This window comes from Mixophyes fleayi, chromosome 7 (assembly GCF_038048845.1).
Source record: "Mixophyes fleayi isolate aMixFle1 chromosome 7, aMixFle1.hap1, whole genome shotgun sequence".
NCBI lineage: Eukaryota > Metazoa > Chordata > Amphibia > Anura > Limnodynastidae > Mixophyes > Mixophyes fleayi.
In genome coordinates this window covers 131,594,031-131,609,439 of record NC_134408.1, presented here as the reverse complement: position 1 = coordinate 131,609,439, position 15,409 = coordinate 131,594,031, and the positions used below count along the sequence as shown (strand labels likewise).

The window sequence follows — 15,409 nt, the reverse complement described above, 5'->3', positions numbered from 1 at the left end:
AGAGGGCGGGATGGAGCAAGAATAGAGAGGAGGGTGGAGATGTAGGGTGCAGTGGAGTTGGCGAGGGCCTTGTATGTAAGAGTGAGGAGCTTGAACAGGATTCTGTAGGGGAAGGGGAGCCAGTGAAGGGATTGGTAGAGGGGGGAGACAGAAGTCATTGTCATATCATTTTTTTAATAAATAATTCACAATATCATAGTCAAAAAGTGAGAAGCCATGTGGTTATTTTACTGTCTGGAGATAATTTGTTTTAAATTAATTGTTTTTGTTAATGTTAGTGATGACAAGTATTTCACTAACACATCTTTATAAAATTTAAAATTAATCAAGAAAAGAAATTAAGGATGTTTGAGTACAATGAGATTCATACGCTGTTCTTGTGTCTTTATGGTGTGTACCTTTTGGCTGAAGCTGTTCACCGAATATGAAAGCATCATTCCATGTTTTCCCTTACTAGGAAAATACCATAAATATGCATGTTACCATGACTTTCAGTTTATATAGTTATATATCAGATGGATATTATAATAAACTACTGTGAGAACACCTGCAGGGAATTATTCATCTAGTTGGACATTTAAGTAATAAACCTTGTAGAAATGGAATGTTTAGAATACATTAATCGTTAATTAGAGATGATGGAAATTGCTGCAGTCAAAACTGCTAAGCGTTTCGTTATTTTAGCGCCATTATTCCATTTTTCAAGTGGAAAAATATTTTTCTCTGAATTAACAATTAAAATGACGCACAAAAAAACGTATCTGAAAAAATGATGAAAAAACCCTAATATACTTGTATCTCCTAATAGAACAATTCCAAGCCAAAGCCCCCTTACACTGGATTAATATTTCCTTACTCACTGTCTTAAAAGGGGGTTTCCACACTTATGGACCACCCTGTACTCTATACCCATGACAGGCTGTTATGGACTGATGACTTCTACCCCAATCAGTGCCACCTTCAGTAGCTAAATTTTTGTTCAAATTATGTTACAAAGATTTAGCTACTGAATAATTATGTTCAATCAATATTGTCAAATACATGGAGTATGATTGTAACCAGGGCTGCCATCAGAACTGTGGGGCGCAGCACTATTTAATCTAGCAGGGCCCCCCTCCCCTACATGTGCCCCCCTCCCTCTTCGCCATACATGCACCCCCTATCCCTCATCACAGTACATTCCCCCTTTCCCTCATCACAGTAAATGATCCCCTCCCCCAAAGAAAATCCCCCCCCAATCACAGTAAAGCTCCCCCTCTCCCCTCCATCACAGCAAATGTCCCCCTCTCCCCTCCCTGCAATCACACCAAATGACCCCCCTACTCCCCTCCCCCCAAAGGGAATGTCCCCCACTTCCCACCCCGCAATCACAGCAAATGTTCCCCTCTGCCCTCCCCCCAAAGTAAATGTTCCCCTCTCACGTCCCCCTCCCCCCAAACTAAATGTAGCCCCCTCTCCAATCACAGTATATGGACAAAATTTGTCCATATCTAGAGTTGTGCATATCTTAGGCCTACAGACCATTACGTCATGCGAGGCAGAATGGGGACAGGTAGGCGTAGGATGAGTACAGTAAGAATGTTTTCAATAACAGTTTTCTTTTAACAGTTAACAACTTTTAATTCCCGGCCAGCGTAATCCTCACAGGAGCTTTAAAAAGTAAAATAAAAAAGAGAAACCTTTTGATTAATTACACTCATTATTATCATTTAAGATGATCTTTACTTATTCAGCGCCATCTGTGTTTACATTTACTTAGGTTGTTTCTTTAAGGAGCTGGCAGTCTCTGTTTAATATCATTAAGTGAGCCAATTGTAGATTCAATTTTAATATAATTTTTTTTGTTTTATGATTCTCGTCCTTCTTCCGTCTACTGATCACCTGCATTCCTCCCTGCTCCATAGACTGACACATAAATTACCAGGTAGCACAATGTGAGCGGTGCTGAATGGGGTGGAGAGCAATGCACGGCAGAAGTGACCTTGCTTATGTACAGCCCCAGACTTAATTCTGCTCCATAAACATATTCATAGGAAATCTGGAACAAGAGAGTTTATTCATCTCTCCTTCAACATCTTGCAGTTCTCAAAACTATTTCATACATTCTTGTGCGTGTGCTTGTTTGAAATGAGACTGCCAAATAATATTGTTTATTGGCTTTTTTTTCAGCCCACCAGAGATGACCGTGGCTGGTTTATTAATCCATTGGGACCAAACCCATGGTGGACGGTGCTCGCAGCTATCATTCCCTCTCTGCTCTGTACCATTCTTATCTTTATGGACCAGCAGATCACAGCTGTTATTATTAACAGGAAAGAACACAAATTAAAGGTACAAGCTATATGTTGTTCTTATTGATTTCTTGTATATTAGTGAAAATGTTTAATAAGACTTTTTACGTCTCCCCCAAAGGTCCCATAATAAGCATCTCAGTACAGAAGCTGTAACTTATGAGATCTCCATTTAGATGGGGACTTAGGGTCTGACTCCTTAAAGGAACAAAAGCAAAAAGGAGTAACTTTGCACCTGGGCAAAACTATGTTTCATTGGAGGGGGGGGGGGGGTAAATTTAAAATTCGGGGACATATTTATAGTTGGGGGGTAAGGCATGTCCTAGATCAGTTTTACATTTCAGTGTAAAAATAAAGCTATCAAGTATTTGTGTGCTAGAACAGCCAATAATTAACTTATGTGAAAAATAATAAGCTAATTTGCACCCTTTGTATTGAAACATGGTTTGTCCAGGGGAAAACTTACTCTTTTTTTTGCCTTACTTTCCTTAATAAATCAAACCCTTAGGGCTAGATTTACTAAGCTGCGGGTTTGAAAAAGTGGGGATGTTGCCTATAGCAACCAATCAGATTCTAGCTATCATTTTGTAGAAGGTACAAAATAAATGAAAGCTAGAATCTGATTGGTTGCTATAGGCAACATCCCCACTTTTTCAAACCCGCAGCTTAGTAAATCTAGCCCTTAGTCTTAAATCAATGATTTACCTCTAAATGTTCCTATTATGATATGGACAAGTGGTTGGATAGGATCCTATTTACGGAAAGGCTGATTTATCTTCTTAAGGGTTCTACTATCATCACCATCATCAACATTTATTTATATAGCGCCAGCAGATTCCGTAGCGCTTTACAATTGGGAACAAACATTCATAAGACAATACTGGGTAATACATACATACAGAGAGGTAAGAGAACCCTGCTCGCAAGCTTACAATCTATACAATCTATACAATCTAATACTCTACTAATAAGGGTTTGTTAGTAGAGTATATGTGATAGAAGTCTTCTGCTCTGCAAGGAAACCATTCTAGAGAGAAAGAGTTGGCAAAACAGTCGTTCTGTATGTAGGAATGTCTTAGTAAATACCTGTGTCAATGCTCTGTTGGTAAATCATTAATTTAAAGGGTTGCATTGTTAGTGGTGTTCTTGTATGTAAGAGCTCCTGTAATGTCATTGTTCATTTTGGACAGTTCTAGCCTACTTGTAATTGATGAGTGAATATTCACTGTGGAAGGAAGGAAGTGAATTACATCCCCTAAATTCCTAACCGAAATATGGGAAACAAAGCACTGAAAGCTGTATCAATATCTGTTTCCTGGATGTTTATGTTTATTTTTTTTGAGCTGTTTGATTGCTACAATAGAAAACTATTGACAATTAAAAAAAAAATAAAACAAATATAGGTTACAAATATAAAGACCGGCATTCATATAACATGTTCAGATCCCACCCATTTGTATCTTGATGTTGAAGCACCAACGTACAACCTTTGCTAGAACACTGTAAATATTTGCATGTGATTGTTGAATATATGTTATTGTTTCTTCTATGTTGCTGCAGAAAGGCTGTGGGTACCATCTGGACCTGCTCATCGTTGGACTAATGCTGGGTGTATGTTCCGTGATGGGACTCCCCTGGTTTGTTGCTGCCACTGTCCTCTCCATCACCCACGTAAACAGTCTCAAACTGGAGTCTGAGTGTTCGGCTCCGGGAGAACAGCCTAAATTTCTAGGGATTCGCGAACAAAGAGTTACTGGACTCATGATTTTTGTTCTGATGGGGTCCTCTGTATTTATGACAAGAATTCTTCAGGTATGTAAAATATTAATAGAGATCTAGAAATGTGTGCAAAATTAATCTAATTTTTGTATGACAGCCAATTGGACTACCTTGGTATTAACGCTTGTTGTATCTTATCTATTTTACAAAGCCCATTCTTTTTATTGTCTCCTGTTTTGACACTAAAATGTAAATGTTCACAGATGTAAACTGGTCACTGAAAAAATTATACTTTAAGTAAGTGGCTAGCAAGTTGGTCATGCAGTAGCCACATTGAGGAGTAAATGTATCAAACATTCTAAAAAGGAAAACTGGAGATGTTGCCCATAGCAACCAATCAGATTCTAGCTTTTATTTATCTAGTACATTCTAGAGAATGATAGCTAAAATCTGATCAGTCACAATTTTTTTTAAATACCTGTAATAATTTACTCTATCTATTTAAATATATCTTACTATGAAAATAAGTACCATTTTGCCTATCTTGAGTACTCTACTTTCCCAGACTAAATGCCGTGTCTTAAGAAAATAGTTTTCTTTTTAATTGTATTTAACCTTATTTTTTCTTTTTCTGTTGTTATCTAGTTTATACCTATGCCAGTTCTCTATGGAGTCTTTCTTTACATGGGTGCCTCGTCACTAAAGGGAATTCAGGTAATGTGTTCTAGTTTATTAGTAAAGCAGGTTTGTCCCTGCTACAAATCTAACGTGGGACATTTACCGCATTTCATTTAAATTTGTTGTATGGTTCCAAATCCATGACCGTCTATGTAGGTGATCGATGCAGGATGTCTAGACGCAACTTTGTCTGACAATGCAAATCAAACACAACAGAACTTCCTTATAAACTGTCCGTTAGACTTAAAGACAAGTTGATTTATATAAAAGAGTTACTGATAACATTCACATATATGAACTATAAATGATATAGTATAGTAATATGGTATTTTTTCTATAAAAGAATCTAAAAATATATATAGAGGAGTTTACAGCCCTGAGCAGTTACACACAATCTCAAAAGTTTACTTAGTTGGGGTCCAGAGTACATGAGTTTCAGACATTTGATGTCTTCCACATCTTCCAGTTCTGCTCTGTTGGCTCCTGCCCTAACCCTCCTAACTATCTCTTTCATAGTTCTATGATCGGTTAATGTTGTTTGGGATGCCAGCAAAACATCAGCCAGACTTCATCTACCTGAGACACGTTCCTCTACGGAAGGTTCACCTCTTCACCATCCTCCAGCTGAGTTGTCTTGTGCTGTTATGGGTCATCAAAGTGTCTAAGGCAGCCATTGTATTTCCTATGATGGTAAGAAAATACTGGCAACATGATACTTGTACAGTATTGTGCTGTATGTACAGTATTCTGTCTTATGTAAAGTAGTGCGCAATGTTCTATTTTTCAAAATTGCTGCCTCTACTGTGTCTAGACAATAGGTGCACCTCAATGCATTAGAACTTTAATATCTATAAAATTGCAAAGTTATTCTATATAAGAATCAGTCAGCTGTCTGCTCACATTCAGCGGGAACCTACCAAAATCATTTCTTTGCCAACACAGGCCAAACTAGATTTCTTTAATTCTCATACAACTTCCATCAATAGCCAACATAGTGAAATGCTTCCTTAACATTGCCCAGTAATAGCCATGAAGATAAGCACCCATGAGAACAGAGATACCTCGGTGTTACCAACAAGAACAGTCATGTAAAATGGTATTTTTAAAACAGGTACTTTTACAGTACTATATCCTATCAAAGTTGTTCATAAATTTTGAACATAGCATAGAAAAATTGAGCAGGTAATTTTCCAGATAAAAAGCTAAAAAACTTGTATGCAGATAATATATGAAAAAAATATTATTATTTTCATCATCACCGTCGTCGCATGATAAAATCTAAAAAATTAAATCAATATATAATATTGTGATTTTGTGCCCTATACTGTTATTGACAGATGTGTTAGTTGTGTCATACGACTTCCATACATTCTACAGCTTTATTCAAGGAGGGTTTTTTTAGACCTACGTGTTGATTTTGTATATTGAACATGCCAAAGGCGGAGCTGTGGGCCCCCGTGCAGGAAAGCGGGGAGGAGGGAACCGGAGCCCACAGTTTGCTAGTTCCCCGTGCAGCGGGCCCTATTATATCCATGGGCCCCGTTGCACAGCATTTGCTGCACCAATGGTAGTTCCGCCACTGGATCAGGCCAACTAGAATCAAGGACATTCCTGATCTGGCCAGTGATTAATATATCAGAATTACAACATCATTCATGTTACTCTTTATAATATATCACTAATGCAATAAAAATAGTACAAGTGATTTTAATTTTATCCACCCTCCTTGGCTTGCTTCTCTCCTGCGTGTGTTTTATGTATTCACTGATTCACAGAAATAGCTGTTTATATATTGCTTTAACCATTTGTCTTTCTGCCCAGGTGTTAGCCTTGGTATTTGTAAGAAAATTAATGGACTTTTTCTTCACCAAACGGGAACTGAGCTGGTTAGATGATTTAATGCCGGAAAGTAAGAAAAAGAAATTGGAAGATGCTGAAAAAGAAGTATCTGAAATTGCTGTATGTATTCCCTGATCTCTTTCTTAATTAGAGTTTCTAATCATGTTGGATCCATGAAAAATTAAATTAGTATATTGATCATTTGCTATTGTTTTGCCCTTTGTAATTTATGTAGGGTATAGTGTGGTATTTCTTAATAAATTATCCTTGTAATAAATCTATTTTAGGATGTTTCAGCCATCCCTATTACATTCACTTGTAATAGGCATTAGCTTAGTATTACCTCCCTAAATCATTAGCAGGTGTTGTAGTTGGTTCTCTATGTATTGCTCCCTGTGTGGCTATGGTGAAGGGGCTGATTTCCTAACTACCCACATAGGAACTTGTTCCTGGGGTTGGGCACAATTCTGATTCCTCTAATGAAGATTAAGATCCAAATATAAGGTCTAAATATTGATTCAAACTGATATTATAAAATATATTCTGTTCTGAGTTTGAATGCACACGGCGAGATGCGTGTAGTTAGCAATTCACCTTTGATTGATTTTATAGTAGATAAAATAATGGATTTGCTCCCGTTGATGGTCATTAGGTAAAGCTGTGCTACTTTTTTGTCATTACTTAACGATAGTAGCAATTACACTCAAACTGATTTTTTAAGTATAATCAGTAAATAGAATGCAGCTGAAAGGGTTTCTCTGCTGTTAGGAACCCCTCCAGCCAGTGCATCAAAACCCGGAGTCTGCTCTGAAAGTCTGGTGTTCACTGGAGCCCCTAGTGGTGGGGACAGACTTGGCCGCAGACAAACAGAGGGTCGTGAGATGTGCACTGACTGGGGAGAACCCAGCGATAGAGTATAGGAGCAAACAGCAGAGTGAAATCCAAAGCAAGGATCAAGGGTCAGCAACAATAAACAGGTACAAAGGCAAGCAGGTACAGAGAGCAGGCTAGAGCACTGAAACAGGAACTATAACCAGCAGTGAGGCCCAGTCCTCACTGCCTTAAATACTATGATGGGCAAATCAGAAAGGAGGAGGACAGGGCTGATAATCATCCTCAGGAGGCTGCTGATTAATTACTAACTAGGAACTAGCATAGGCCATATCACAACTAGGAACATGTATGAATGACAAATAAAATCATGCGAGAGCTCCCCCTGGAGTTGGAGGATGTCCCTACAACCTCCACAAATATAACAGTGCATTGAAACTAATGCACGTGCTCGGCTGCTACCTCACGGCAGGATGCGGCGTACTGTCACGGCTCGTAACATCTGCTTAAAACTATTAGTTTTCTGTTACACTGAGTGTGGGCATCTGGTGAAGGATTCATCTTTTATTTATTCTTACTACTGTTAAATTTTACTTAGGATGGGGTAAGTGCTGTAAGCAGCACCTACACCCATAGAACTAAACGGAGCACTGCTCCGTCCATTTCAGTTACGCTGGAAGATTTCTTTAGTTAGAGGCAGTGACAGCCGTGCGTTGACGAGGCTGACACTGATTTCTCCTGACAGGTCCGCGCTGCCTCAGGCATAGAGCGTTGTGCCCTGATCAGTGAGCGGCCATTACAGGGAGATACCAGCTCCCCCCGCTGAGGCGGAGGGGGGGAACTTGGATCTCACTGGCCAGAGAAATGAGAGAGCAGACAGTGCGGGGAGTAAGAGCAGAGCTCCCCCCACAACACCTAAATGACAGGTGCACAGTTTACTGCTCCCCTCACAGAAGACGGGGACATCAGCTATTAAATTACAGCAGCTGGCTCCTTCCCTCTTCATCCTCATACAAATCTTGGGTCCTCAGCAGCCCAGTACCCCACTGGGGAATAACTAATTAATGAGGTTCCTTGTGGTAATAGAGAGAAAACTGTAATATATATATATATATATATATAAAACTACAGTTTAGATTTTTATGTGTGTGTGTGTGTGTGTGTGTGTGTGGAAAAAACTATTTTCTCAGAAAGGGCTCATCCAATTGACCTGAAATTTGGTATACTGACATTATTTGACAAAAAAATTAGAATAGTCAAGTCGGTTAACTTCCATCATCCCCCCTACCCCCTGTGGGAGGGGTAGTAAAGGCTAAATTTACGAGTTGAGGGGTCAAACTCATTTTCGTGAGGTAATTTTACCTCATGAACACACATGTGTAGAGGCGTGCGTTAGTGTGTGTGTGTGTGTGTGTGTGTGGAAAAAACTATTTTATCAGAAAGGACTCATCCAATTGACCTGAAATTTGGTATACTGACATTATTTGACAAAAAAATTAGAGTAGTCAAGTCAGTTAACTTCCATCATCCCCCCTTCCCCCCGTGGGAGGGGTAGTAAAGGCTAAATTTACGAGTTGAGGGGTCAAACTCATTTTCGTGAGGTAATTTTACCTCATGAACACACATTAAAAAGGCCGCTTGCGTCGGGAAGTAACGCTCTTCCCCTGAGGAGGCCTGGGCTAGACCCAAATGCATGACAAGAACCTTTTTAAGACCTTAAGTAGCTTGATTTGACTAGAATGCATGAGTATCATGCACGGGTTAACTTGTCTATAATATAAATGTCTAGTGGCGTGTGTTAGTCTGTCTGTGTGTGTGTGAAAAAAAAAACCAAGCTGCAGCGCCACCTGCTGGGCGGAGTTATACACTGACCTACTAAATTTTTAGTGTGTGTGGAAAAAAAATTCAGAAAGGGCTGAAATTTGGTATACTAAGATGTTTTTAATTTGTTAATTTAATTTGTTAATTGTTAAAAGTGTTTATAAAGATTTAAAAAAAATATATATATATTTCTTGAAGGAGAAGGGACAGTTGGGAGTGGTTGGTGGTTGCCGGGGGTGACAGTGGGGAGTGGTTGGTGGTTGAGGCCTGGGCTATGGCCCAAATGCATGACAAGAACCTTTTTAACACCTTAAGTAGCTTGATTTGACTAGAATGCATGAGTATCATGCACGGGTTAACTTGTATATATATATATATATATATATATATATATATATATATATAGTTCAAAATAAGTAAATGTAGTGTAACTGGAACTATTGATATAGAATTGCAGGTTACTTATTTCTGTTGCATCATAAATATTGCAAAACATGTCTGACAAAAGTAAAACAAACAAGGTGGAAAATGTTACCTCTGCAAAATGTAAAACCAAACTAACCCAGTGGATGGTAGGATCTTGAGTCAGTTTGTGTGGACTGTGATGCAGATGGCTAAGACGTGAGCGCACAAGGGCATCCCTCAGATGGGGATCCAGCATAGGCGACTGCATTGGGACAGTCAACGGCAACGCTTTTTCAGTTGCGCGCCCATCCTTCAGAGGTACTCGCAGTGGATGCAATTATCACTCTGCTTCAAAATGTATCAGTGAAGCCTTCTAAGACAGCTGCCCTTAAGTCATCTTCAAAGGTCCGACGGGTCAGGCGCTGCCACAGGCAGAGAGTGCCGCACTCCTTCCAGAGACCCGACATTTTGGAAGATACCAAGTTCCCCGCTGAGGTGGAGGGGGGACTTGGATATCTCTGAGCCTGAACAGTGGTGCGAGCGAGGCGATTCACCCGAGTGACAGCGGAGTTTGACAAAGCTGTGTAAAAAAGCTCAAGGAGGCTCCGACAGTGGGGTGAAGACATATAAGACAGGGGGGAGTAGTTTAAGACTCCCAACCTGTCAGTGAGACATTTCAGAGCAGGAAGTGTTCGCGCCCTTTCCTTCGTGACAGGACGGGTCATTTGGAGGCACACTGTTACTGCTGCTGGCTTCTCCCCTCGGGATCCTCAGGCTTCTTCCTCATTGTTTATCGCTAAGTACCCCATAGGGGATATATGTATTTTTTACAGATATATATATTTTAGCTGCATTTATATTTATACTGGAGCTTCTTCTTTATTGTAAAGGGGAAGTCTGTCCTATCAACTCCCCTTGATTCCCATGGTCAAATCCAGGTGGAAGTTTCTTGGTCTACTTCATTAGTACAGAAACTTGAAAAATTAAATACATTTCTTGAGTCCACGAGAACTCAGACTTCCTGTAAAAGGCATAAGTCTGCTGATCCTCTCTTAGCGGTCTCTGATTCAGACCAAAGTGAGAAAGAGGCTGAAGAGGTGTCTAGTCTGCCTTCCTCCTTCTGAAGAGCTGACGGATCTCATTGAGTCAACTTGGAAACAGCTAGACAGAAAATTGATTGTACCACGTAGGTTTCCTAGCCTATTTTCACTTAGGCTGGGTGAGATGGCCCAATGGGAACAGGCATCATAAGGTAGATACACCTATATCGCTTGGCATGCCTTACTTCTCTTTCTGTACCTGGCTTGGCTACTTGTAAAAATAGCACTCACCGTAAAATAGAAAGCTCTTTTGAAGACCATACTTTCTTCCACATGAGTGGCTAGAGAGATAGAGACCTGGGCAGATCAGCTTACTGATGGTCTACAGAATTCTGATTTGCTTCCTCTGGCATTACATCTGAATGAAGCCTCAGGATACCTGAGGCAGCTCGGAATGCAGCCTTACTGTCTTCTTCCATCTCCGCATCATCAGTTACAGATCAAAGAATTTTGTGGTTGTGTTCATGGAACGCAGATAACAAATCCAAAAAGTCTTTGTAATCTCTTCCTTATGTCAGATCTGTTCTTTTAGGTGCAGAGCTATACAACATCATAAGTCAGGCTACAGGAGGAATAAGTTTCTTCCTCCCTATTAATGTCCAGTAGCCACGAGGACCTTGTTTTGATTCCTTTCGTCTACCCTGTCAGGGTGGCTTTTTAAACTGTGGGCAGTCTTACAGTGGTATGCCAATCACTTCCAGGGACCAGTCACAGAAGGGCAGACTGTCCTATTCCAACAAGTGTCCAGGGCCTAAGAACCCTGAAAAGCCTGCAACCTGCTGGGATTCTTCTTCATCTTGCGGCTGTTGTGGGTGGATGGCTCTTTTTGTTCCTGAACCAATGGGTGGTTTCTGCTCAGAATCGGTGGATTACGGAATTCATGCAACGTGGCTTCATGATAGACCTCCATAATCAGCCACCTCACCGTTTCTTTTCCACCACTCCACGAGACAAAGTAAAAAGATTGGCTATGAGATAGTTAATGACTTCTCTTATTAATGCGGGAGTTATCTGCCAGGTCCCAGAGGGACAAAGGGGCAAAAGTTTATTTTCAAACCTCTTCCTGGTTTACAAGCCAGTTGGCTCCTTTTTGTGATTGCAGTGAGGGACTCCCACTTTCAATTCTGTTAGGCCTTCCCAAGGCTCGTTAAGTGCCTTGTAGAGACCATAAGTCTTTACAAAGTCTTTACAAATATCATGGCGGTCATGGAAGCACGGTTGTGTCCCCTAGACTTTGCATCAGTCTATACTTGGATAATTTGCTAGTAAAGGCTAACTCGGATCAGACCCTCCGGTTCCATCTTTTGATGTTCAAACAAGTGCTGGAACCTAAATTTTCTAAAATTCCAGTTGGTCCCCTGTCAGAGGATGTTTTTCATTGGCTTTATACTGGACACTAGACTGTAGAGGGTGTTTCTACCAATCAACAAGGTGCATTTTCTTCAGGTCTACATCCTACTATATATGAAACTAATAGGTGAGATGGTCTCCACCTTCGAAATGTTTCCGTACGGTTCCACTCTCGCATAGTTCAGTGGGGCCTCTTGTTCAACTAGTTGGGATCCCATCTTCGGCTGGCCTCTCAGACGCTCCAGTTGTCTCCCGGAATGCGCCTTTCCCTTGGTTGGAGGTGGGTCACTTGATGGTGGACAGGTCCTTTGTCCCTTTGTCCCGGATAATAGTCACAGGAATGTTGGAGCCGGATGAATGGTTGGTCCAGAAGTGGGAACTTTCGGATGTGGCCCTCATGGCATCTCGACGAAACCGCTAGCTGCCCAGGTTCTGCTCAGGACCAGAGACCCCTTGGCGTGCATGGTGGATATCATGAACATGACATGACATCAGACACTGCGGAATTTCTGTGATCCTGATTGCACCCGATTGGCCATGTCGAGCCTTTTTTGTGGACTTAATGCGCATGACAGTTGGTAAAGGGTGGCGACTTCTACATTGCATCTGCAGTGAGAGTTTCTGGACTTTGGGCTCTCTTGTTCAACTTATCTGGTATTCCATACTGACAGGGCTGTATATTGCAAGATACCTTCCTTCCAACCAAAAGTGATTTGGTTTTCATCTTAATCAAGAGATTGTGTTCCCAGTCTTCTGGAGGTGACTGCCTCTTCACATAAGGGATCTTTAACGTCATTGGATGTGGTCCATGCTCTAAGAATGTTTGTGGACAGGACGACCACTATGCGGAGGTCGAATTCCCTTTTCTTGTATGATCCTCACAACAGTGACTGGCTGCCTACAAAACAAACTGCTGCTAGGTGGATGATGTTCCCCATCAGGCAGGCTTATATCAGTTCTGATCAGCCTGTACTTGATTGTGTCACCATGCATTTCCTCAGTTCTATGGAGAATCTCTTGGCCTGCACACAACGATGCATTGGCAGATTAACTCTGCCTTGTGCCAACCAAATTCTCTGTCCACACTTTACCTGGTTTTACCGTTTTCATGTTTTTGTGTCTCATGATGCAAGTTTTGGCCACAAAGTTTTGCAGGACAGATTGACAGAGCTTTCCCTCCCTCAAAGGGCTACTTTAGAATGTCCCCATGGTAGCAGTGTCCTCCAGATTGGATGAAAAAGAAAAGGGGATTTTTGTACTTACGTTGAATCCTTTTCTCTGATTCCATCTGGGGGACACTGTGTTCCCACCCTTCGCTCTTCTGTTGCTTTTGTTAGTTGCATGCTATTCTGTTTCTCTTCCTTGGGGCTTTTCAATTACCCTGATGAGCTTCAGGGGTTGCAGAGGGGAGGAGCTTCTGTCAACAGTTACATTAACAGTTTAACTATTTAAGTGCCAACTCCATGTGCCCTCATACAACCCCATGGTAGCAGTGTCCCCCAGATGGAATCAGAGAAAAGGATTTAACGTAAGTACAAAAATCCTCTTTTCTATGCCCTCTACAATATATTTGACTAGTGGCTACACAGCATTAGTACATAGCCACCACTATGATGTTATATGGTGCACAATTTGACATCTTTACATTGGGTGTCAAAACATGACATGACTTTAATTGAGAACTATGGTTGTTTCGTGGCTCATGTTACTATTCACTATAACAGATGTTTGGAACTCTCACTGGTCCATGTTTGTCTATCATCATTCAGTGCAAACGTGTGAAATACAGAGTTCTAAAATGTTTGGCCTGTTCAGTAAAATATCCCCTGCAAGGACATAGAATTAACAGGAAAATGTTTACCAAATAAAATATTTTGCAAGTGATGCATAAAATCTTAATAAGGCAACTACTCAAAACTTGAATTGTGAGGTTATTGTTTATAGTGTGATATCTATATTACCTATCAAAAACCAGAAATTCTACAATCATCACAGTTCATAATCCTGGGGAGTTTTGCTGATTTGGAACATACCATTAGCTTTTAGGGCTTGTCGAGGACTTCCAGGTACAGAAGTGGTTATTAGTTCTCCCTGAAAGGCCCGTAGTGCCTGTCTGTTATTCATAACGCCTGCTAAAAGCTTTTTATGTGACATTGTCATTACCAGACTCATTTTACGTCTGCATTGTGTCTTTTTAGGAAGAACAAAACATGATGGTGTTGGAAGATGAAGGCACAGTACAAATACCGATGGAAGACAATTGCAGGTAATGATGAGACATGTAACAGTATAGCAATATGTGTTTCCAGTGTATCACTCCTAGACAAGTGGGACCTGTCCAACATGTCCAGTGCACAAATCCCACTTGTCCTTTCAATTCAGCAATTATTCCCCTGTGTGTGTGAGAATTGTGAAAAGGGTCATCGTTATTTAGATAGTGTTAGGTTTATGTCCTAATATGAGTAGGCGTTGTTGTGGCTTTAAAGAACAGAGCTAAATAATTGCCCAACCTGGTCCTATCCCCAGTGCCCCATAATCCTAACTTACCAAATATCCAAAAATTGAGTCTTATGCAATACAACAGTATCAGTTACTGACCATACAAAGTGTATGACTCTATCCCTCTCACTCCCTCTGTGTATGTATATATATATATATATATATATATATATATATATACACATCTATCTGTCCTGCTGCATCTATGTATCTTTCTATCTTTGTGTATCTCTATATCTATGTTTATATATATATATATATATATATATATATATATATATATATATGGATGGAACACTACATCACTTGACATAATAACAAAATTTGCAGGGGGTCCTGGAAACTGCTGCCCCAGCTCTGCTCATCTGTGTGTGTGCAGTGATGTCCCGTCCATTACACTGGAGCCACTGGGGTGGTAATTTTACCACTCCAGAGCTGTCCAATCCTACGGCCCTGGGGACTGTTCCCCTCCATCCTTGTGGTCTGCTTGTTACAGTGGTAATCAGTCCAGGCTATCTAGCTCTAGGTCTGGTCAAAGATTTGGGCAGCACGCTGCCTTTATTTTATTATTATTATTATCGACAGCATCTGTGGTCTGACTTGAGGTCTGAACCGAGATAAACGTCACATTAATGGCTAAATATGTTTTTTCTGCAAGACCGTTACCGCTGATCAGACCACGTTTGCAGCTAATTCATTAATTACACAAACAGTTTCACAAAACCTGTATGCGCCTCAAACTTTTCATTCATCTAAGATGCTTAGAGACATGCTCAAATTAGCTTCAGAGTGATTGGCAAACTGGTTCCTTGATTCAGCCCTGAAGTTTGAACACGATAATTAAACTCAAACTTTGAACTAAAAATACAGCAATGT

General features: G+C 40.5%; 1 protein-coding gene across 5 annotated transcripts in view; it reads left to right on the top strand.

Annotated features, from left to right (window-relative positions):
• The window catches only part of SLC4A10 (solute carrier family 4 member 10), a 174,354-nt gene that overhangs the window by 145,111 nt on the left and 13,834 nt on the right, over positions 1-15,409 (top strand). For all 5 annotated transcript variants that reach the window (XM_075180760.1, XM_075180759.1, XM_075180763.1 and 2 more), the window contains exons 18-23: positions 2,170-2,331; positions 3,852-4,103; positions 4,656-4,724; positions 5,205-5,378; positions 6,510-6,647; positions 14,233-14,300. In XM_075180760.1, coding sequence (XP_075036861.1) covers positions 2,170-2,331; positions 3,852-4,103; positions 4,656-4,724; positions 5,205-5,378; positions 6,510-6,647; positions 14,233-14,300 — 863 coding nt within the window. The remainder of the gene's footprint in view (positions 1-2,169; positions 2,332-3,851; positions 4,104-4,655; positions 4,725-5,204; positions 5,379-6,509; positions 6,648-14,232; positions 14,301-15,409) is intronic.